The sequence below is a fragment of the Arctopsyche grandis genome, chromosome 6, assembly GCF_051622035.1.
Source record: "Arctopsyche grandis isolate Sample6627 chromosome 6, ASM5162203v2, whole genome shotgun sequence".
Lineage (NCBI taxonomy): Eukaryota > Metazoa > Arthropoda > Insecta > Trichoptera > Hydropsychidae > Arctopsyche > Arctopsyche grandis.
The window spans coordinates 15,533,068-15,557,689 of record NC_135360.1 but is presented as its reverse complement, the minus strand read 5'-3'; the positions used below and the strand labels follow the sequence as shown (position 1 = coordinate 15,557,689).

The following is a 24,622-nucleotide window of genomic DNA, read 5'->3' as shown; positions in this document are numbered from 1 at the left end:
ATATATATATATATATATATATATATATATATATATATATATATATATATATATATATATATATATATATATATATATATACATTTCGAAGGGGCGCATGGGAATTCATATGCGCCCGCGCCTATAAATTAACTTACACTATATTTATGTATATCATATGACTTCATTTTAATTCGTGTATCAATTGTTTTCTGAAGCCACCCGTTGAAATCAACGGGCCCAACACTAGTTATAATTAATAATATTATTGCATTTACCTAATTCTATGTAATTCACTTAATTTCATATATTAATTTAACTAATCTCTTATTATTAATTGCTTTAAGCAAATGTACATACATATGTGTGTGTATGAAATTCATTTCCACCGTTTTTATTTTGTCAAAATACTTTTTAATGTACTTTGTAAGATATTGTAAGATAGTTTTTCGTGTATGTACTCTAATATGTATAAGTTGCTTTTGTGGAATAAAATATTAATAAGTATAAAAAAAATATTTTTTCCATGTAATTTCCCCATGTAGTGGACACTGATAGTATGCTGGCGGCAACATATCCCTAATTCAGTTCTTCCCTCTTTCCAATCTGTATTATTGTGGTCAGTTTAGTCATAGGCACTTGTGAAAGAGCATGTAATAGTTTTGTAAGATTAAATCAATAAATTGCATTGCTTCATTTTTTTATGAAAAAGTTTAACGAAATCATTTTTAAATTCAGTTTTAAAATTGACGACCAATCATTCATATAAATAACACAGAAAGACCTTCACATATTCAGTCACGTTCTTTTCACCTACCGACAAATTTCTACTTATCTACTGATTTTGAATAACCAACCAATTGACAATGTTGACCAACGTACAAGTTGGTTCAGTATATGAGATAATAAATAAAAAATACCGATTCGTTGTCATTTTTGAAGGTCGTTTTCGCAGTCATCGTATTTGAAACATTATTTATTGGATTTGTGCAACCTGCTATTATAACTGAGACACGATTGAATAGTGAAAAGACACTCGACACGATCACAAAGTTTATAATAGAACCTTGGGCACAAAATACTTATTTATTTGCGTAAGTATGGAATAATCGATTAATATGTTTATTTATATAAATGTGTATGTAGATTCATATATGTATTAGGATAGTGATTATTCAAATCTAAGAGCTTATAGAATTTCAAGTTATACATAAGGGTTGTGACAAATACTATATAGGGAATTATAAGGTTATTTATAAATTATGATTACGAGGTCTCAGGACAGAGCTGACTGCGTTTAATTGCATTAACGGAATTAAACGTTACGTTAACGGTGGCACTAACGGAAACATGGTTGACTTCATCATTTTTTGATGCAGAACTTTTTGATTCTTCCTGGAGGGTGCATCGTCGCGATAGAGAAGATCCACGTGGTGGTGGAGTATTATTTGCTTCTCGTGATTGGTTGCGGACCGGTCCGTCAGGATGAAAAATTTTGAAACTATCTGGTGAGGACTTATGGGTGAGAGTTGACTTTATATTTTTGAGAATGTTCATACATATGTGTAGTTTACATTCCGCCTGCTGCGAAAGAGGATGTATACGAGTTATTGTTTGTGAATATGATGAATGTACGTGATTTTATAAGTGAGCGTAATATTTTGTTGATAATGGGTGATTTTAATCTACCTAGTGCTAATATTCATGTCCGCAATAAATTTAATTTTGTTATTTCATTTTGCAACCTATTACAGATTGGTTCATCCATTAGTCCAAGTATGCTTGATATTATGTTGGTGAAAATCTTATCGATACATTAATTTTTTTCAAATTTTTAAGTTGACCGGAAATGGTACCTCCCCTTATAGGTGTCCTCTTTTTTTAAGTTATTGAATTCAATTACCTCCCAAACGGCTAATCAAATCGGATTTAAAAAAATTTATATGTAATAGAAATTGTAAATTTTATACCTTAATTACATATTTTTACCTTATCCGGAAGAAGTACTTTTAGAAGTACTAAAAATCAAGGATTTTTATGTTTTTCTCAGAAACCTTTTAGTTCAATGAACTGAAATTTCATATCTACCTATGTAGAAGTTTACGGCATTGGTAGCTTACTCTTCTTCGATTTTCCTTCCACTATTTCATTCATCCCCTTAAACATGTGCGCTCTTCACAAGAAAATTCAAGTATAGTCGTTGAATCAATGTGATAATAAAAATAATAAAAAATCACTAAATTTGATAAATCGGAAGTAGGATTTTTTCCTCTTAGAAAAGTCAAAAATGTTTTGACCACACGATTTTTTCACATATACCTTTATTTTAATTCGTGTATCAATTCCTTTCCGAAACCACCCGTTGAAATCAACGGGTACAACACTAGTTATAATTATAATAACATTATTGCATTAACCTAATTCTATGAATTCATAACGCTTACTTTCATATTTAAATTTAACTAATCTCTTATTATTAATTGCTTTATATAAATGAACATATGTGTGTTTCATATTCATAATTCATTTTAATATATAATTCATAATTCATAATTCATTTTAGTCCGGTCAAATTAGACCAAAAATAGCAGTGAAGGTACATAAATTCACAACAGGCTGAAAGTGAGTAAAATTGTTCAAAACTTAATTATAAATGTCAAAACTTCTCATCGTTCTGATACCTGGAAAAAATTACTATTTCCACCGTTTTCATTTTGTTAAAATACTTTTCAACCCTCGAGTACCGATATCATTTTGGGGTTGAAGTGTACCCCATACCGATACGGGAGGGCTCAGGTACTTTGTAAGATATTCTAAGATAGTTTATCGTGGAGATACTCTAATATCTATTAGTTGCTTTGTGTATTAGTTAATATGTATTAGTTAATAAAATATTAAAAAGTATAATTAAAATCATGTTCTTTCCATATATTTTCCCCAATAAAAGAAAACTGATAGTATGCTGGCGGCAACAAATCCCTAATTCAGTTCTTCCCTCTTTCCTATCTATATGTACATATATTGTTGTGGGGGGACGCGACAATTGGTGCAAGTCCAAAAGGTTCAACGACAAAATGTACCCGAAAATTAGTGCACTGACAAAATGTACCCGCGACAAAATGTTCACGCGACAAAATGTACCCGCGACAAAATGTAAACGGAAATAATGTTCAAGCGACAAAATGTTCAAAAATCCTAAATTATCCTATTTTAATGGCAAAAGTAACTTTTTATTGTATTATATTTATCGATGTATATGGTACTTTTTATCGTATAGATCGCGAATGTTATTAAATTATTATAAATTAAAGGTGTTCTCAACCGTACCAACATATTCTTATTTCAATTGAACAATTACATTTTAAGCGAATGTCATTGTGACTCATTGAATATCATTTTAAGATGTAATTGAATTAGTATAAATGTCAGGGGTTCTCAACCGTATCCAATATTTTTTATTTAAATTGAAAAAAAAAACTTTCTTAGCGTATGAACTGCAGATTACATTGAATTAGTTTATATGGCAGGGCTTCTCAACCGTCTCCAAAAATTTATTTATTTCAAATGAATAATTTACTTTTTATCGTACACATCGCGGGCATTATTAAATTAGTATAAATGACAGGGGCTCTCAACCGTATCCAATATTTACGTATTTAAATTGAAAAAAAAACTTTCTAAGCGTATGAACTGCAGATTACATTGAATTAGTTTATATGGCAGGGCTTCTCAACCGTCTCCAAAATTTTCTTTATTTCAAATGAATAATCTATTTTTTATCGTACACATCGCGGGCGTTATTAAATTAGTTCGTAGGCTGACACATAGATGGCGCTACTAGTATTAAATCCATATAATTTTTAGTTAGCCCTAACCTTCAAAAGACACGTGTATAAATTTGACAGCTGTCGTACTATTAGTTTGTGAGTTATAGCATTTTGAGTTAAGCAACTTTTATTAGTTTGAAAAAATGGATAAAAAGGAATTTCGTGTGTTAATAAAGCATTGCTTTTTGGCGAAAAAAAATACTATTGAAGACAAGGCTTGGCTTGATAAACATTATTCGGACCTTGCACCAGAAAAATCAACTGTTGAAAAGTGGTTTGATAAGTTTAAACGAGGCGAAATGAGAACCGAGGACGATGTACGCAGTGGACGCCCCAAAGGGGCTGTTACCGACGAAAACATCAAAAAAGTCCACAAAATAATTTTGGATAACCGTAAAGTGAAGTTGATTGAGAAAGCTGATACCCTAAAGATATCAAAGGAACGTGCTGGACATATCGTGAATGAATATTTGGGTATGCGAAAGCTCTGTTCAAAACGGGTGCCGCGCGAGTTCACAATCGACCAAAAACAACAACGAATTGATGATTCTGAGCAGTGTTTGGAGCTATTCAATTGTAATAAACCCGAATTTTTGCGTCGATGTGTGACAATTGATGAAACATGGCTCCATCATTTCACACCAGAGTCCAATCGACAGTCAGCCGAGTGGACTGCACGTGATGCAGTGACTCCAAAGCGTGAAAAGACGCAAAAGTCGGCTGGCAAGGTTATGGCATCAGTATTTTGGGATGCGCATACTATAATATTCATCGACTATCTTAAAAAGGGAAAAACCATAAACAGCGACTATTACGTAGCGTTATTGGAGCGTTTGAAGGACGAAATCGCGGAAAAACGGCCCCATTTGAAGAAGAAGAAAGTGCTGTTTCATCAAGACAATGCACCGTGTCACAAATCAATGAAAACGATGGCAAAATTGCATGAATTGGGCTTCGAATTGCTTCTGCATCCACCGTATTCTCCAGATCTGGCCCCTAGCGACTTTTTCCTGTTCTCAGATGCTCGCTGGACAGAAATTTTGCGCCGATTAAGAGGTAATCGCCGAAACTGAAGCCTATTTTGAGGCTAAAGACAAATCGTACTATAAAAATGGTATCGAAAAATTGTATGACCGCTATAATCGTTGTATCGCCCTCGAAGGCAACTATATTGAATAATAATATCAAATTATAACACAAAAAAGATTTTTTCTATGCTAGCCTACGAACTTTTCAGCCCAACGTTACATTGCTTTGTGCTGCAACTCAAATTTAATTTCCTGGTATATTTGTTTTTTTAAGAAAAAGTTTAACGAAAACAATTACTCATTTTTAAAATCGACGATCAATCATTCATATAAATAACACAGAAAGGACCTTCACGTATTCAGTCACGTTCCGTTCTCCTACTGACAAATTTCTGCTTATCTACTGATTTTGAATGACCAACCAATTGACAATGTTGACCAACGTACAAGTTAGTTCGGTATATAAATTCATACGATAAACAAAAATTTTAATTTAAAAAAAAAAGATAATAAATAAAAAAACCGATTCATTGCCATCTTTTAAGGTCATTTTCGCAGTCATCATATTTGAAACTTTGATTATTGGATTTGTGCAACCTGCTATTATACCTGAGACACGATTGAATAGTGAAAAGAAACTTGACACGATCACAAAGTTTATAATAGAACCGTGGGCACAAAATACTTACTTCTTTGCGTAAGTATGAAATAATAGATTAATATGTTTATTTATATAAATGTGTATACAGATACATATATGTATTAGGTTAGTGATTATTCGAATCTTAAAGCGTATAGAATTTAAAGACCTTGTTATTGAAAATAAATAATTCCATTTTTTACGTGACAAGCTAAAGAACTTGTTCAATATTTGCAGATGACTAATAATGAGAATAGTCAAAAATATAATACTTATATTATATGTACATATTTACATACTTACATCCTCACAAATCGTCAGTTAAAAAAACAAACATTTAAAATCTTTATATTTTCAGTATGTATTTGCATCATCATTAGATCGTCAAATATCTTAGTTGTGTAGTGTTTAACAAATTGTGATAAATCAAAGCTCCGTTATAAATGATAATCTAAAAAAATTACAAAATTATAAATTAGAGACGTCTTCTATTACAAACATATACTTATTGCATAATACTTTTATAATGTTGTACAAACTTTATTATAATGAATTCTTGTATTGACTTATTTATAAAAAAATAAATTTCGTTAAGGCACTTTGTTAAATTTTATATGGGATGACAGATTTGAAACATCGACTGGAAATAAAAGAGAAGAGAATGGATTTCTTAAGAAATTAAAAAACGGGGATAATGTATTGGTTGTCAAAGGGGTTTATTCATATATAGGACCAGACAACGAAAATTATCAATCAACAATTATTCAGCAGATGAAAATGGCTATCGTGAATCGAAATTAAAACCAATAGTTGACAAAATTGAAATGGAGGAAAATACTACAATAATGGTAAGCCCACTACTTTACTAGTATGTACATTATATTTACATACATACATATGTACATATACATATATATATATATATATATATATATATATATATATATATATATATATATATATATATATATATATATATATATATATATATATATATATATATATATATACATACATACATACATATGAAAAAATAAAATAATATGTGAAATTGAACACGTCCAAGGTGGGTACCATGACACCCATAGCACCCACCGACTCATACTTACATATGTATATACATTTGTATGTGCATACCCATTAGAAACCACTTTATTGTATGTATGTACATATATACGATATACATAATATGTATGGACAAAAACTATGTATTTAAGTTTTAACAATTATGTGATGATTTCAGAGTCCAATAAACTTAGGTCTTGCAAATAGGATACTGCCTCCTGGTTTGATTGCCTCACTCACAGGCTAAAATGCATCGTTTCAACAATGTTTCAACATTTTTATTTTGTTTATCTTTCATATGATTTTATGGAAATATTAGAAAATTTATGAAAAATAGGTACTATATTTGTAATAGACAATAATAATTTGTAATACTCAATAATAAATATATATCTACATTAATTCATAAGTTAATTAGGATACATTTTATAATATTATAATCATCCAATTTATGTACTAGTGATAATATTAATTTTAGGTATAATTTAATTTATTGGAGCTGGCTATAGTTTATTTATTTATATATTTAGTCAACAAAACAATAAAATTAAGTGTAAAAAACACTTTGCCCAAAATGTATAAATATATGTACATATACATATATCCATATATTTAACAAAACCTTCTTTAAGAATGTTTCTCCGCATAGAAGATATAGTATACTAAGGGCCGGGCCGCACCGTGCAACTTTGTCGGCCGACTAGTTGCGCGACACGAAAAAATGTATGGAAATGTGTGGATTGGAATTTGGATTTTAAAGAAGAACCAAATTGAAGAAAAATTTTGATTCGCCATTTTTTTACATTAGTGTTAAAAAATGTATAATGAATATCAAAAAGTTCATCAATTTTGCAATAAAATTGAATATCAATCTGAAGACAGCTCTCTTATTATTCATAAATACGTTGGATGTTGTATACATAAGTATAAATGTAAATGAAAATTTGGTATTTAATTTATTTAAAAAGGATTCTAAGTAAAATCTCATATGAAGAGCTAATAATTTCAATATGCTTACATAATATATTTATAAAATATATGTAAAATTATGTAAGCTAAAATATATCATGGAATGAAATGATTGAGCACCAATATTTGCAGTGGGTTAACCGCTTAGTGATTAAATATTGTTCAAAAATATACTACCACATCCAGTTGACGAATTTTCTGCAAAATCTTATCAATCCCTATATGCCTAATTGGTGCGGTCACAAAAATAATAATTTGTGTTATAGTAAGTATTACCCATGTGCAGATAAACTCTAGAGGGTTTTGCCACACATGTATAATATCAAGGTGGCTCTTAGAAAAAAAAGTATTAATATATTTTTTATAGATAATTTTATGATCTACAATTTTTGTCTGAGGTAATTTTAAGATAAAACTTACCGTTTTGCTGAAAATCGCGAAAAACCCATATTTTTGACCTTTGACCTCAGGTAAATTTTTTTCCAGGTATCAGAACGATGAGGAGTTTTGACATGTCATTAACAATTATGTTTTGAACAATTTTACTCACTTTCAGCTTGTTGTGAATTTATGTATCTTTGAATGTCTAAATTGACCGGACTACATATAAATTTATGAATAAGCAATTTAATTAAAATTCCTCGTAGCAATTGAAACAAGAAAATAAAAGTTACAAATTTTATTTAAATGAAAATATATATTTTTGACTTGCATATATGAAACAACGCCCACGTAAGAATATAATTCAATTTTTTGAATCTCAATTATACACATTAAATAACTACAAAACATATGTAATATAATTTGAAAGTTTTTAAAGATTATTTCTTCATAACAAAACCATATACCACTACATCTCTCTTATCCTTGAGATCCACCGATCAAGTCACTCGAAATAATTGGAGACCAGGATATGATGATATTTGATTAGTTACTAATTATACAAATCAAATAAAACCTCATTTATACCTACTATGTACATACCTATTACCCACATATAATCTCTACTTAAATAGTTTTATCTACTACATGTACATTATTTTTCAATTGAATTGTATTTATTGCGCAACTTTTTTATTATTGTTTTACTATAATATTATGAAAAAATATTCTTAGTGTTTTTAAAAATTATATTTCATATCACATATGAATATACCTAGTATTAAAATTATAATACAATAAACAAATGTTTTCTATTGTTTTGTAATTAACAATGTAATCAAAGGCCGATTTTAAGGATATGTTTAATTTTATTGTTTTCAAAATAATTGTATCACATAAAATAATATACATACATGTGTATGTATGTTTGTCTTTGGTTTTAAATTGAAATATATATTATATACTAGTTGTTTTACCCGGCTTCGCTCAGTATTTCATTTGTTTTCTTATTAAATATATTTGAATCGAAAAAAATATATCAAATCGTCGTCATAGAAGTGTGGCGGCTCGCTTATACGACATGGTCGAGTTTGGTTGCCTTCCTGCGAGTGGGGACCAACCCGGCTGGGTTCGGAGAGCCACTACTCACTCTGTCTTCAGCTGTCATATAATAAACACGTGCATTAACATGCCAGTCGTCTCATTCGTTCATCCCCCATACTGGTGACCCCCGACATCGAGCCACGCAGCCTCGATCAATTTCAACATGCCGCTCATCCCTGCCTCGCCGAGCCAGGCGGGAAAGCTACCCGCTGCGCCCCCATCGCTATCAACACAGCACGCCACGGCCCGCGGGTGCCAATAAACGAGCAGACACGGCTACCTACCTACCTACCTACCTACCTATCGACATGAGTCCAGCCACAACGTCGATGACAGGTGCTTAAAAAAATGGGGGAGCGAATGAGACGACGATCTTGACAGCTGGATGTGGAGTCATGCGCGATCCAGTACACATAGAACGGTCATCCAGCACCACAAGATTCATCATACACCACCTCAGCACCATCACCATCATCATCATCAAGGCCCCGTCCGTCCCCACGAGCGTCGTCACGCCGAGACGGGCGGTAGCGCTACAACACCTCCACGAGCCACAACGACTCACGGTCCAGCTCGGAGTATCATCAACCACATCGATGCCCCTGCTGCCCCCGCCGCCCCACCAACCGACATCAGCCTCGGAAGAGCGGCGCCGCCGCAGCATCGCATCGGCGCGACCATCGGACCAGCCACCGTCCTGCTCGCGACGTCACCGCCCTCGAATCTACCGACCATTCAGGGCGGTACACCTACACAGCGGATGACCCACGTCAACAATTTTTTTCTCCCCACTCAATAATTTTTTTCTCTTTCTTTGTGTAACAATAATTTTTTTTCTATTGTAAAATTTGTTTCTTTGTAATTTTGGTATCGCTGATGCTGGGGGGGGAGTGATGTGGCGGCTCGCTTATACGACATGGTCGAGTTTGGTTGCCTTCCTGCGAGTGGTGACCAACCCGGCTGGGTTCGAAGAGCCACTAGTCACTCTGTCTTCAGCTGTCATATAATAAACACGTGCATTAACATGCCAGTCGTCTCATTCGTTCATCCTCCATAGAAGCTTTGTTTTGTTTTCAATATTACCAACCAACATTACATACTTACATACATAGTTACAAAGTATCTTTCTAAATTATAAAAAAGCAATGACGACGATCGGTAGTCATTCCTACCGATCGAGTTTGGATGAAATGATAATTGGATTATTATGATCATTGCAATCGCCCAAAATACGATTTTTGCCATGAAAATCACGAATACGGAATATTTGGCACTAGAGCTCTCGTTAGTATGGTGGACTTTTCGGCTGCTAGATTTATTTATTTAATTTATTATTTTAAAATAATAACAACAATAAAATGACCAGTGTGACCTGACAGGTTGCCCCAAAGCGTCACACCGGTCTTACAAAAAAAAAAGAAAAATATAAAGAAAATAACAAAGAAAAAGCAATAAAAATTCCAATCATTCATCTGATTCAAATAGTCTCGTATTGAATCTCAAGAAACTAACCAGCTCATCAACACGACAGTTGAACAGGTCAAAATGCTCATCAATCACATTAAGGAACCGGATAGCTTCCACCAGTGACGAGTTCTTGAAAGTAGACGTTCTTGCAAAGATAGATTGAAAGAGTCCATTAGATGTTCCATTATAGAGATTTTAGTGACTTTTGGGCGAGCGCTTTGTTTGATTTTTGATTTTTAAAAGCTTTTTATTATTACGAAATTATGTTCACAATACATCTTATATCTATTTTAATAGCTACTGATCTACTGGTCATTTTCTATTTTACAATTTAATTTAATTTGGTTAGTAATCATAGTATTATATTATTCTAATGTTAATCTACAGCATAATAGGAAAAAGAGCTCAAAAACCTATTTACAATCCTTATAAATGCTCATAATACATCTAATACATAATATTAATTAAAGACTCAATAAAGTCGATGACCTAAAGCAGATTGTGTTTAGGTAATCTGTGTTTATACCTGAAGGGTATAGACATTTTGTTGTAATCACCGAGACTCTTCACAAGTGTGTTAGTATGGTTATTAGTGATTATGTCATAGAATCTACTGGTAAGTTTGTTAGTAATTGAGCGCTTTGTGGGCAATAATCACTGAATCGGATGAAATAGGTATTTAGCGCTGTTTATTATTGCATGGTTTTAAGTTGGCAGTACTCACAGTTACTCACACAGACACAACAGTTTGACGTTCAAGTGCTCGCATCTGTCACGTAGTTTCGTTATAGGTATTAAAATGAATAAAGAATGAAAATTAGGACATATCAATGTATGCATTTTTAATCAACCGATAGCGAGCACACCATCTCAGAGCAGATTCGTAATTAGAGTAATATAGCAACATTGCTGACGCCAATTGTCTTTTTTTTACTTCATCTGAAGTTAATACTAAATCCTAAGGTGTTATCGTTATCGGACCATGTCGTCTTCTTGCCATTTGCTACGTGTTGTAAATTATGAGTTTTTAAAGTAACGGACACGAAAACTCAACGTAACGTCAAACCGTTGGACGCATGTGTGTGTGTAACTAGTGCTGCCAACTTAAAACCATACAATAATAAAAAAAACGCTAAATCCCATTGATGTATAATACACTAGATAGGCCCAGACGTGCTATTTTGGTCGGAGATCTTGTATTCACTAACTCAGGGGTGCGGGGGGGTTTAACTACCGGGGAAGTTGGGTTTTTTTTCCTACGACGCAGCGGTATCTACCTACCTACTAAAAGAAACTGTGCATGCGCCATGTATTTTGCATGCGTCAAAAGGGAGACAAGTATAACACGTGAGGGCGGATCTAGTACATTATACATCAATGCTAAATCCCTATTATACCAGTTATGCCGTTTAATCCATGCAATGGAATGTGGATCAATGGTCGGCTGGATCTTTAATCGGGGAACCAATTTTTGACAGCTCGTAAACAATTAAAAATTTAGGCTAAATTATATTAGAGTTGTCCAATGTTTAATTATAAAACAATTACCTGATAAGATTTTAAATATACTGTGATTTTATTTAATTTTACAAAAAATTATGGTAGTCTGCTCGTTTGTATGCTCGTACAATGATAACAAGCACATTGACTCATATTTACGCAGTTATATTTAAAATCTTATCAGGTATTTAAATACCTGATAAGATTTTAAATATAACTGCGTAAATATGAGTCAATGTGCTTGTTATCATTGTACGAGCATACAAAGCAGCGCACTCATTTTACTGGTTTGGATTTTGGAATAAATACTTTATATCATTTATTTAATTTTCAAAATGCATTTTTTAATGAATCTCTTTAATAAGTGAGAAAGATTTATTTTTGAAAGATAGCGGCCGCTTTCAAATCCATTGGCTACGTCCACACTACCGATATCTACACCCGATATTTTCGAATTTTCCATATCCAGTTCCCATATTGCAACCTGTGGTTGCTATTTAGGAACTGGTTATGGAAAAATTCGTAAATATCGGGTGTAGATATCGGTAGTGTGGACGTAGCCATTAAGTATTCATTCAAAGACACCATAATTTTTTGTAGACATATATAAAACTGAAATCAAAATGGTAGAACCTGTGATAATTGTGCATGGAGGAGCAGGAGACATTCCGGAAAACAGAGTTCCTGCCAAAATTAAAGGAGTTAAATTGGCCGCTTCTTTGGGCTACAAATCTCTAAATTCCGGAGGATCCATTTTAGATGCCATAGAAGTGGCTGTGAGATCTATGGAAGACGATGAAGCATTTAATGCAGGTCAAATAATTTGTTCACTAAACCTTTTTTTTTGTTTACCCTCAGTTCGTTGACTTTTTCTATTTCTATAGGCTATGGATCGGTTTTGAATCTTGATGCCGCAGTAGAAATGGAAGCCAGCATGCAAAGGGGATCGGACTTACAAGCAGGTTGTGTGACTTTGATACGAGATATTCGACACCCTATCAGTATAGCGAGGCGCGTATTAGAAAAAACACCACATGCCATGCTGGGAGGAGATGGTGCTAGACGTTTTGCAATATCCGAAGTGAGAAAGACGCTGGTTTAATCTAAACATTGTATATTTGATTCACTCATGTGAAATGAATTTCAGGGTTTCGAAACTGTACCCCCATCTAGTTTGGTTACTGATGCAGCTTTACAAGCATTGGAAGACTTCCTGAATGGTGGAGGTGGTGGTCGAATTGAGATTGGACACAAAAAAGATGTAATTAATATATAATTCTATTCTTTATATTACATTATGAAAAAAACAAGTTATATAGTAAGGCGAAACTCTAGTGATGTAGAGTTGGGGTTGTCGACTATTTTTAATAAAAAATTTTGACTCTATACGTCACAATCACTAAAATCTTTTGATTGTCAATTCTTATTGCTAATATGGCTATATTTGTAGTACAACTATAATTCATTTTTTAAAATAAAGTTACTTATTTTAATATTAAGATGGGTGATGGCGTAAGTACTGTTGGAGCTGTGGCTATCGATAGTGAAGGACGCATTGCTGTGGCTACTTCGACAGGCGGTATGACCGGGAAATATGTAGGCCGAATAGGTGATACCCCCCAAATAGGAAGTGGCACATACGCTGATGATAAAATTGGAGGAGTGTCCACCACAGGTTCAAATAATAATAAAAAAGATTGATAAATTCATAGATTCGGCAACAATTTTCACATTTACTTTCATCAATTTTTATATGTACTTTTAATAGGCCATGGAGAAACTATTCTTAAAGTTTGTTTGGCTCACAGCATCATCATTGGTATGGAAAAGGGCTTAAGTCCGCAAGAGGCAACCACCCAAGCCATTGATGCAATGACCAATAGACTTACAGAAACAGCTGGCGCTATAACTCTCTCTAATAAAGGAGATATTGGAATGTATTTTAGCTCTAAAATGATGGCTTGGTGTTATGTTAAAGCTGGAAAAATCCACTATGGCATCAAACCCAATGAACATAATATTGAAGATTTTGACGTCAATGCTCCGTAAATAGATATTATGTATCAGGCTGTCCATATATACTGTTCATCTGGAAATGGAACCGCATCAAATGTGGACGGTTTGCAAGTATCAATGCGAGCTGAATGAATCACGGGTATGGATAACATACCACTGATGGATTTATATCTATGTTCATATAAACTCATATATTTTTTTAATACTATATTATAATCAAAATAGACTGTTCTATATAACAACTAAATTTATTATACAAAAACATATAAAGATTATATTATCGATAAAATGTACACATTTTATTTAACACTAGCTGTATTACCCGGCTTCGCTCAGTGTTTATAATATAAACCGCTTAAACATGACTAAGCTAATTTAATTAAAAAAAAAAAAAAAAATTTAAAAATTTAAAAAAAAAAATTTAAAAAAAAATTAAAAAAATAATAAAAAAAAAATCAAAAAAAAAATCAAAAAAAAAATCAAAAAAAAATTTAAAAAATCAAAAAAAATAAAAATCAAATTTTTTTTTGCCTTCTAGGGCTTCGCCCTCGGCGCCCCCCTGAGCCTTTGCCTTCTAGGGCTTCGCCCCTCCACGCCCCCATGAGCAATTGCCGTTTAGGGCTTCGCCCCCATGATCAGTTGCCTTTTAGGGCTTCGCCCCTCAATATGCCCCATGGGCGCCCATGCAATATTTTTGTAAGTTTAAATCAATAAATTACATTGCTTTGTGCTGCAACTCAAATTTAATTTCCTGGTATATTTGTTTTCTTAAGAAAAAGTTTAACGAAAGCAATTACTCATTTTTAAAATCGACGCAATCATTCATATAAATAACACAGAAAGACCTTCACGTATTCAGTCACGTTCCGTTCTCCTACCGACAAATTTCTACTTATCTACTGATTTTGAATAACCAACCAATTGACAATGTTGACCAACGCACAAGTTAGTTCGGTATATAAATTCATACGATAAACAAAAATTTTAATTTAAAAAAAAAAGATAATAAAAAAACCGATTCATTGTCATTTTTGAAGGTCATTTTCGCAGTCATCATATTTGAAACTTTGATTATTGGATTTGTGCAACCTGCTATTATACCTGAGACACGATTGAATAGTGAAAAGAAACTTGACACGATCACAAAGTTTATAATAGAACCTTGGGTACAAAATACTTACTTCTTTGCGTAAGTATGAAATAATAGATTAATATGTTTATTTATATAAATGTGTATACAGATACATATATGTATTAGGTTAGTGATTATTCGAATCTTAAAGCGTATAGAATTTAAAGACCTTGTTATTGAAAATAAATAATTCCATTTTTTACGTGACAAGCTAAAGAACTTGTTCAATATTTGCAGATGACTAATAATGAGAATAGTCAAAAATATAATACTTATATTATATGTACATATTTACATACTTACATCCTCACAAATCGTCAGTTAAAAAAACAAACATTTAAAATCTTTATATTTTCAGTATGTATTTGCATCATCATTAGATCGTCAAATATCTTAGTTGTGTAGTGTTTAACAAATTGTGATAAATCAAAGCTCCGTTATAAATGATAATCTAAAAAAATTACAAAATTATAAATTAGAGACGTCTTCTATTACAAACATATACTTATTGCATAATACTTTTATAAAGTTTTACAAACTTTATTATAATGAATTCTTGTATTGACTTATTTATAAAAAAATAAATTTCGTTAAGGCACTTTGTTAAATTTTATATGGGATGACAGATTTGAAACATCGACTGGAAATAAAAGAGAAGAGAATGGATTTCTTAAGAAATTAAAAAACGGGGATAATGTATTGGTTGTCAAAGGGGTTTATTCATATATAGGACCAGACAACGAAAATTATCAAGTTTATTATTCAGCAGATGAAAATGGCTATCGTGAATCGAAATTAAAACCAATAGTTGAAAAAATTGAAATGGAGGAAAATACTACAATAATGGTAAGCCCACTACTTTACTAGTATGTACATTATATTTAAATACATACATATGTACATATACATATATATATATATATATATATATATATATATATATATATATATATATATATATATATATATATATATATATATATATATATATATATATATATACATACATATGAAAAAATAAAATAAAATCAAAATATTAAGTGTGTTCGTTGTCGCGTTCGGTCGTGTCGCCAAAGTGTGTTTTTGCTACTTCTTCATTGTTACTAAATAAAATATAAAATGGCCAAGTACGTGCAAAGCGTCTCCAAAATATTAGAGAGTATGGTCCAAGTCCTCATGGACCCTGTCAATAGATTTAGCAAGGACCAAATGGCCAAATTGATGCCTTTCACCTCTGATATCTCGCAAACTGTAGGCGAAATGTCCTGTAATATTGCAATGCTGGAAGGAGAGCTGTCAGCTACCAAAATTTATATGTCTAAAGATACACCCACCACGATTGAATCGACATTGGAACTTGTTAGTGAAATGGAAGAAAGAAAAAATAGAAAAAACAATGTTATCATATTTGACATTACTGAAACAGGTAATAATGACGACAATAATGTAATCGCAAATTTATTGTCAAAAGCCGAGCTACCTAACCACAAATTCACCGCTCATAGAATCGGATTAAAACAAGGTACGAAGCCAAGGCCCCTAAAAGTTAAACTCGATGTACAGCAAACAGCAATATCATTACTTAGAAAAGGACCCAAATTAGGAATTAAAATAAAAAATGACCTAACGTACATGCAAAGACTACATATAAACAATTTGTGGATCGAAATGAATACCAGAAAAGACAAAGGTGAAAGTGACTTAATAATAAAATATTTTAATGGAGTGCCTAAAATAATAAATAAAAATAGTACAAAAAACTAACAATATATTACCAAAATGTTCGAAGCATTATATCTAAAATACAATTCCTTAAAAATGCTATAGCTGCTTTCGCATATGACATCATATTATTAACAGAAACGTGGCTAAACAACCTTATAAATGACTCCGAACTAAACTTTCATACATACAATATGTATAGGTATGATAGAAACATAAACACCAGTACGAAGACTCGAGGCGGTGGCGTGGCAATTCTTATTAAAAAAGTTCATTCATCATCTGTCATCATCAACACAAACAATTCCATCGAACAAATATTTATATCAACCAAAATTTTCAATGTAAAGTGCATATTCGGTTGTGTTTACATCCCTCCATCCTCTGACATTAGTGTATATAATAATTTTATAAATAATATTGAAACAATCAGATTAAAATATCCTGATTCAAAATTCTTAATAACTGGTGATTTTAATCTACCAAATTTGGACTGGCAAAACCTTGAAATGAATGAAAATTCTCCAATTCATCAAGAAATTATAAATTTATCTTTAAATTTAGGTCTTAAACAATTTAATACTATTTCCAACTTGAATGATCGTGTCTTAGATTTAGTTTTTTCCAATTTCAAAAACACTAACGTTATGAAATCTCATGATGTTCTATCTCCAGTGGATGGCCATCATCCACCCCTAGATATTATTATTACTTTAAATAAATCTACTAATCTACCTTTAATTCAGCAAAATATTTTTGATTTTCACAGAGCCGATTATAACGAAATCATGAACCAATTAAATGTCACTAATTGGTCGTTCTTAAACGATAACATTAACTTTGAATCAAAAGTCATTATGCTGAATGAATTATTAATCTCTTGTATATACAACCATGTTCCTCAATATAAAAATAAGTTGCATTTTTTTCCAAAATGGTTTAGTCCCGAATTAAAAAACCTAATACATAAAAAAAAAAGTGTGCACAAATTATTCAAAATTTATAACTCTACACACATATATATTGAATTCAAAAAACTAAGAGCTTTGTGTAAACTACATATATCCAAATGTTTTAAACTTTATATTAAAAAAACAGAATCATTCATTGATTCAAATTCCAAATATTTTTGGTCATTTACTAAAGAATTAAACAACAATAAAACATATATACCAGAAAACATTCAACTTAACGGTAAATTTGTTGACAATACTAATGATTCAGTCAATCTTTTTGCTGATTTTTTCAAATCGATCTATGTCAAAAACAACAACAATAATTCTAATTATAGCATTGTAAATAATAATGTCCTGATTTCACCTTTACATTCTATAAATATATCTATTCAAAAATTAATTAACAAAATAAATGCCTTAGATATATCTAAATCTGCGGGTCCTGACAACATACCCCCAATTTTTATCAAGAATTGTGCCAATGTATTAACTTATCCTCTTTTTAATCTCTTTAATCAATCTATTTCCACTGGTATATTTCCCAATTCTTGGAAGTCTGGCTATTTAATGCCTCTCCATAAAAATGGGGATAAACATAATGTAATGAACTATAGAGCCATCTGTCAACTATCAACTATTCCAAAACTTTTTGAAAGTTTAGTATTAGACGAATTTATTCCTTTCATTAATAACATTATTATTCCACAACAACATGGTTTTACTTCTGGTAGATCTACCTTATCCAATTTATTATTATATGAAAATTTTATTTCTAGTGCCTTATCTGTTAAATTGCAAGTTGACTCAATTTACACTGATTTCAGTAAAGCATTTGACAAAGTTGATATTGAGATTTTATTATATAAACTAAACAGTATCGGAATCAGCGGTGTATTACTAAACTGGTTTCGGAGCTATTTGTCCAATAGATCATTATTAGTTAAAATCGGCCATTCTAAATCTTACTCCTTTTATCCAACTAGTGGCGTTCCCCAAGGATCTCACATGGGACCAGTCCTATTCAATATTTTTATAAATGATATTATAAATATATTTAATGATGTTAAAGTGCTCTTATTTGCAGACGATTTAAAAATATTTAAATGTATAAAAGACACTAACGATTGTGCTACTTTACAAACTAATTTAAACTCATTAAATGATTGGTGTTCTTTTAATAAATTATATTTAAACATTAAGAAGTGTTCTGTTGTCAGGTTCAGTAGGTCAAATAACAAAATTATTTATAATTATCATATAAATAATGAATCATTACCATCATCATCGCTAATTAAAGATCTAGGAGTTATTTTTGACGACAAATTAACTTTTAATTCTCATATAAATTTTATCACAAAAAATGCCATCAAAACACTTGGTTTCTTAATAAGAAATTGTACTCACTTCAAAAATGTAAATACGATTAAAATTTTATACACCACTCTGGTTAGAAACCAATTAGAGTACAATTCTACCATTTGGTCTCCTTATTTAATGAAACAAATTAACATAATAGAGTCAGTGCAAATAAAGTTCACTAGATTCATCAAATTTAAATTTTTTAAAAGTCATAATCACTATGTCAGTAACGTTATTATTTATATGAAACTTAATTTGCTAAAATTATATGACAGAAGGAAAATTAACGATATTTCAGTTCTGTGTGGTCTTCTTAATGGCACTATTAAATGCTCTGACTTGGTGAGTTTAGTGTGCTTCCATGTGCCGGGTAGATCAATTAGATGTAACCATCTTTTTGATATGCCCAGGTTTACCACTAATTACTCATTGAACTTAGCTATGTTGAGACTGCACAGAGTTGGAAACGAATTATCCATGGTCGATTTATTCATTGTTAGTAAATATAACATGAAATCTATTTTATTTAAATATTTTTTTAATATAATGTAATTTATTTTGTAGTATATGAATGTATGTGTATTTTTCTTTTATATTTCATTTTAATTTTTTTTCTTTTTCTTTCTCTATTTCCAACATGTAAAATGGTCAATTTTTTCTTGACCGTAAAATAAAATAAAATAAAAATAAAAATAAAAATAAAAATATGTGAAATTGAAAACGTCCAAGGTGGGTGCCATGGCACCCATAGCACCCACCTTGGATTCGCCACCGACTCATACTTATATGTATATACATTTGTATGTGCATACCCATTAGAAACCACTTTATTGTATGTATGTACATATATACGATATACATAATATGTATGGACAAAAACTATGTATTTAAGTTTTAACAATTATGTGATGATTTCAGAGTCCAATAAACTTAGGTCTTGCAAATAGGATACTGCCTCCTGGTTTGATTGCCTCCCTCACAGGCTAAAATGCATCGTTTCAACAATGTTTCAACATTTTTATTTTGTTTATCTTTCATATGATTTTATGGAAATATTAGAAAATTTATGAAAAATAGGTACTATATTTGTAATAGACAATAATAATTTGTAATACTCAATAATAAATATATATCTACATTAATTCATAAGTTAATTAGGATACATTTTATAATATTATAATCATCCAATTTATGTACTAGTGATAATATTAATTTTAGGTATAATTTAATTTATTGGAGCTGGCTATAGTTTATTTATTTATATATTTAGTCAACAAAACAATAAAATGATGTGTAAAAAACACTTTGCCCAAAATGTATAAATATATGTACATATACATATTTACATCCATATATTCAACAAAACCTTCTTTAAGAATGTTTCTCCGCATAGAAGATATAGTATACTAAGGGCCGGGCCGCACCGTGCAACTTTGTCGGTCGACTAGTTGCGCGACTCGAAAAAATGTATGGAAATGTGTGCGACAAACAAGTTGACGAATGTGGCATGTCCCATCTACCTGCATGCATCGGTCTGGTCGCCCTCAGCCAAGTCGCTCGCAAGTAGCACAGTGCGGCCTGGCCCTTAGGTTTACTCTGTTCAACCGATCCTCATTTGACTGAAACGGGTTTTCTAAATTTCTCGTCTGCTTGAACAAGAGTGTGCATACATAAATACAAAAATGGTTATTTTTTGTATACATGTAAGTAATACTTTTAATATACATATGTATGTACGAGATCATTGATAAATTTTTAAGCTATATATTAGCACCTTAAAAATAAAATTTAATTTTCTGTTAAATTTCCTGCTTAACACGACGATGACAATGAAAATTAATTATATCATTAATTATCTCAATTTAACCACTAAGCGGTTAACCCACTGCAAATATTGGTGCTCAATCATTTCATTCCATAATATATTTTAGCTTACATAATTTTACATATATTTTATAAATATATTATGTAAGCATATTGAAATTATTAGCTCTTCATATGAGATTTTACTTAGAATCCTTTTTAAATAAATTAAATACCAAATTTTCATTTACATTTATACTTATGTATACAACATCCAACGTATTTATGAATAATAAGAGAGCTGTCTTCAGATTGATATTCAATTTTATTGCAAAATTGATGAACTTTTTGATATTCATTATACATTTTTTAACACTAATGTAAAAAAATGGCAAATCAAAATTTTTCTTCAATTTGGTTCTTCTTTAAAATCCAAAGTCCAAATTGAAGAAAAATTTTGATTTGCCATTTTTTTACATTAGTGTTAAAAAATGTATAATGAATATCAAAAAGTTCATCAATTTTACAATAAAATTGAATATCAATCTGAAGACAGCTCTCTTATTATTCATAAATACGTTGGATGTTGTATACATAAGTATAAATGTAAATGAAAATTTGGTATTTAATTTATTTAAAAAGGATTCTAAGTAAAATCTCATATGAAGAGCTAATAATTTCAATATGCTTACATAATATATTTATAAAATATATGTAAAATTATGTAAGCTAAAATATATCATGGAATGAAATGATTGAGCACCAATATTTGCAGTGGGTTAACCGCTTAGTGATTAAATATTGTTCAAAAATATACTACCACATCCAGTTGACGAATTTTCTGCAAAATCTTATCAATCCCTATATGCCTAATTGGTGCGGTCACAAAAATAATAATTTGTGTTATAGTAAGTATTACCCATGTGCAGATAAACTCTAGAGGGTTTTGCCACACATGTATAATATCAAGGTGGCTCTTAGAAAAAAAAGTATTAATATATTTTTTATAGATAATTTTATGATCTACAATTTTTGTCTGAGGTAATTTTAAGATAAAACTTACCGTTTTGCTGAAAATCGCGAAAAACCCATATTTTTGACCTTTGACCTCAGGTAAATTTTTTTCCAGGTATCAGAACGATGAGGAGTTTTGACATGTCATTAACAATTATGTTTTGAACAATTTTACTCACTTTCAGCTTGTTGTGAATTTATGTATCTTTGAATGTCTAAATTGACCGGACTACATATAAATTTATGAATAAGCAATTTAATTAAAATTCCTCGTAGCAATTGAAACAAGAAAATAAAAGTTACAAATTTTATTTAAATGAAAATATATATTTTTGACTTGCATATATGAAACAACGCCCACGTAAGAATATAATTCAATTTTTTGAATCTCAATTATACACATTAAATAACTACAAAACATATGTAATATAATTTGAAAGTTTTTAAAGATTATTTCTTCATAACAAAACCATATACCACTACATCTCTCTTATCCTTGAGATCCACCGATCAAGTCACTCGAAATAATTGGAGACCAGGATATGATGATATTTGATTAGTTACTAATTATACAAATCAAATAAAACCTCATTTATACCTACTATGTACATACCTATTACCCACATATAATCTCTACTTAAATAGTTTTATCTACTACATGTACATTATTTTTCAATTGAATTGTATTTATTGCGCAACTTTTTTATTATTGTTTTACTATAATATTATGAAAAAATATTCTTAGTGTTTTTAAAAATTATATTTCATATCACATATGAATATACCTAGTATTAAAATTATAATACAATAAACAAATGTTTTCTATTGTTTTGTAATTAACAATGTAATCAAAGGCCGATTTTAAGGATATGTTTAATTTTATTGTTTTCAAAATAATTGTATCACCAATAAAATAATATACATACATGTGTATGTATGTTTGTCTTTGGTTTTAAATTGAAATATATATTATATACTAGTTGTTTTACCCGGCTTCGCTCAGTATTTCATTTGTTTTCTTATTAAATATATTTGAATCGAAAAAAATATATCGAATCGTCGTCATAGAAGTGTGGCGGCTCGCTTATACGACATGGTCGAGTTTGGTTGCCTTCCTGCGAGTGGGGACCAACCCGGCTGGGTTCGGAGAGCCACTACTCACTCTGTCTTCAGCTGTCATATAATAAACACGTGCATTAACATGCCAGTCGTCTCATTCGTTCATCCCCCATACTGGTGACCCCCGACATCGAGCCACGCAGCCTCGATCAATTTCAACATGCCGCTCATCCCTGCCTCGCCGAGCCAGGCGGGAAAGCTACCCGCTGCGCCCCCATCGCCATCAACACAGCACGCCACGGCCCGCGGGTGCCAATAAACGAGCAGACACGGCTACCTACCTACCTACCTACCTACCTACCTATCGACATGAGTCCAGCCACAACGTCGATGACAGGTGCTTAAAAAAATGGGGGAGCGAATGAGACGACGATCTTGACAGCTGGATGTGGAGTCATGCGCGATCCAGTACACATAGAACGGTCATCCAGCACCACAAGATTCATCATACACCACCTCAGCACCATCACAATCATCATCATCAAGGCCCCGTCCGTCCCCACGAGCGTCGTCACGCCGAGACGGGCGGTAGCGCTACAACACCTCCACGAGCCACAACGACTCACGGTCCAGCTCGGAGTATCATCAACCACATCGATGCCCCTGCCGCCCCTGCCGCCCCCGCCGCCCCACCAACCGACATCAGCCTCGGAAGAGCGGCGCCGCCGCAGCATCGCATCGGCGCGACCATCGGACCAGCCACCGTCCTGCTCGCGACGTCACCGCCCTCGAATCTACCGACCATTCAGGGCGGTACACCTACACAGCGGATGACCCACGTCAACAATTTTTTTCTCCCCACTCAATAATTTTTTTCTCTTTCTTTGTGTAACAATAATTTTTTTTCTATTGTAAAATTTGTTTCTTTGTAATTTTGGTATCGCTGATGCTGGGGGGGGAGTGATGTGGCGGCTCGCTTATACGACATGGTCGAGTTTGGTTGCCTTCCTGCGAGTGGGGACCAACCCGGCTGGGTTCGGAGAGCCACTACTCACTCTGTCTTCAGCTGTCATATAATAAACACGTGCATTAACATGCCAGTCGTCTCATTCGTTCATCCTCCATAGAAGCTTTGTTTTGTTTTCAATATTACCAACCAACATTACATACTTACATACATAGTTACAAAGTATCTTTCTAAATTATAAAAAAGCAATGACGACGATCGGTAGTCATTCCTACCGATCGAGTTTGGATGAAATGATAATTGGATTATTATGATCATTGCAATCGCCCAAAATACGATTTTTGCCATGAAAATCACGAATACGGAATATTTGGCACTAGAGCTCTCGTTAGTATGGTGGACTTTTCGGCTGCTAGATTTATTTATTTAATTTATTATTTTAAAATAATAACAACAATAAAATGACCAGTGTGACCTGACAGGTTGCCCCAAAGCGTCACACCGGTCTTACAAAAAAAAAAGAAAAATATAAAGAAAATAACAAAGAAAAAGCAATAAAAATTCCAATCATTCATCTGATTCAAATAGTCTCGTATTGAATCTCAAGAAAATAACCAGCTCATCAACACGACAG

At 32.0% G+C, this 24,622-nt stretch overlaps 2 protein-coding genes across 3 annotated transcripts; both read left to right on the top strand.

Annotated features, from left to right (window-relative positions):
• The first annotated feature begins 11,181 nt into the window (after nucleotides 1-11,181).
• Nucleotides 11,182-14,268, top strand: LOC143912793 (putative isoaspartyl peptidase/L-asparaginase GA20639). 2 transcript variants are annotated; one of them, XM_077432174.1, is made up of 6 exons: nucleotides 11,182-11,251; nucleotides 12,561-12,773; nucleotides 12,845-13,041; nucleotides 13,108-13,221; nucleotides 13,461-13,635; nucleotides 13,729-14,267. In XM_077432174.1, the coding sequence occupies exons 2-6, from the start codon at nucleotides 12,584-12,586 to the stop codon at nucleotides 14,007-14,009; spliced, it is 957 nt and encodes a 318-aa protein (XP_077288300.1). In that variant the 5' UTR covers nucleotides 11,182-11,251; nucleotides 12,561-12,583; the 3' UTR covers nucleotides 14,010-14,267. The 2 variants fall into 2 exon arrangements, with proteins under 2 accessions (XP_077288300.1, XP_077288299.1); XM_077432173.1 differs by lacking the exon at nucleotides 11,182-11,251 and adding an exon at nucleotides 12,170-12,247 and having other exon boundaries at nucleotides 13,729-14,268.
• A 390-nt stretch (nucleotides 14,269-14,658) lies between these two features.
• LOC143912794 (uncharacterized) lies at nucleotides 14,659-20,282 on the top strand. Its single transcript, XM_077432175.1, has 5 exons — nucleotides 14,659-14,730; nucleotides 14,816-14,930; nucleotides 15,014-15,165; nucleotides 15,735-15,954; nucleotides 20,064-20,282. Exons 2-5 carry the CDS (start codon nucleotides 14,904-14,906, stop codon nucleotides 20,130-20,132), a joined length of 468 nt encoding a protein of 155 aa, XP_077288301.1. The 5' UTR covers nucleotides 14,659-14,730; nucleotides 14,816-14,903; the 3' UTR covers nucleotides 20,133-20,282.
• Nucleotides 20,283-24,622: the final 4,340 nt, after the last annotated feature.

Coding starts and splice junctions, on each gene's coding strand:
- LOC143912794 (XM_077432175.1), top strand. CDS start 14,904: ATGTTGACCAACGCACAAGTTAGTTCG. Junction 14,931..15,013: donor CCAACGCACAAGTTAGTTCG/GTATATAAATTC, acceptor TCATTTTTGAAG/GTCATTTTCGCAGTCATCAT. Junction 15,166..15,734: donor CAAAATACTTACTTCTTTGC/GTAAGTATGAAA, acceptor ATGGGATGACAG/ATTTGAAACATCGACTGGAA.
- LOC143912793 (XM_077432173.1), top strand. CDS start 12,196: ATGTGCTTGTTATCATTGTACGAGCATACAAAGCAGCGCACTCATTTT. Junction 13,222..13,460: donor AGATTGGACACAAAAAAGAT/GTAATTAATATA, acceptor TTTAATATTAAG/ATGGGTGATGGCGTAAGTAC. Junction 13,636..13,728: donor TGGAGGAGTGTCCACCACAG/GTTCAAATAATA, acceptor TACTTTTAATAG/GCCATGGAGAAACTATTCTT.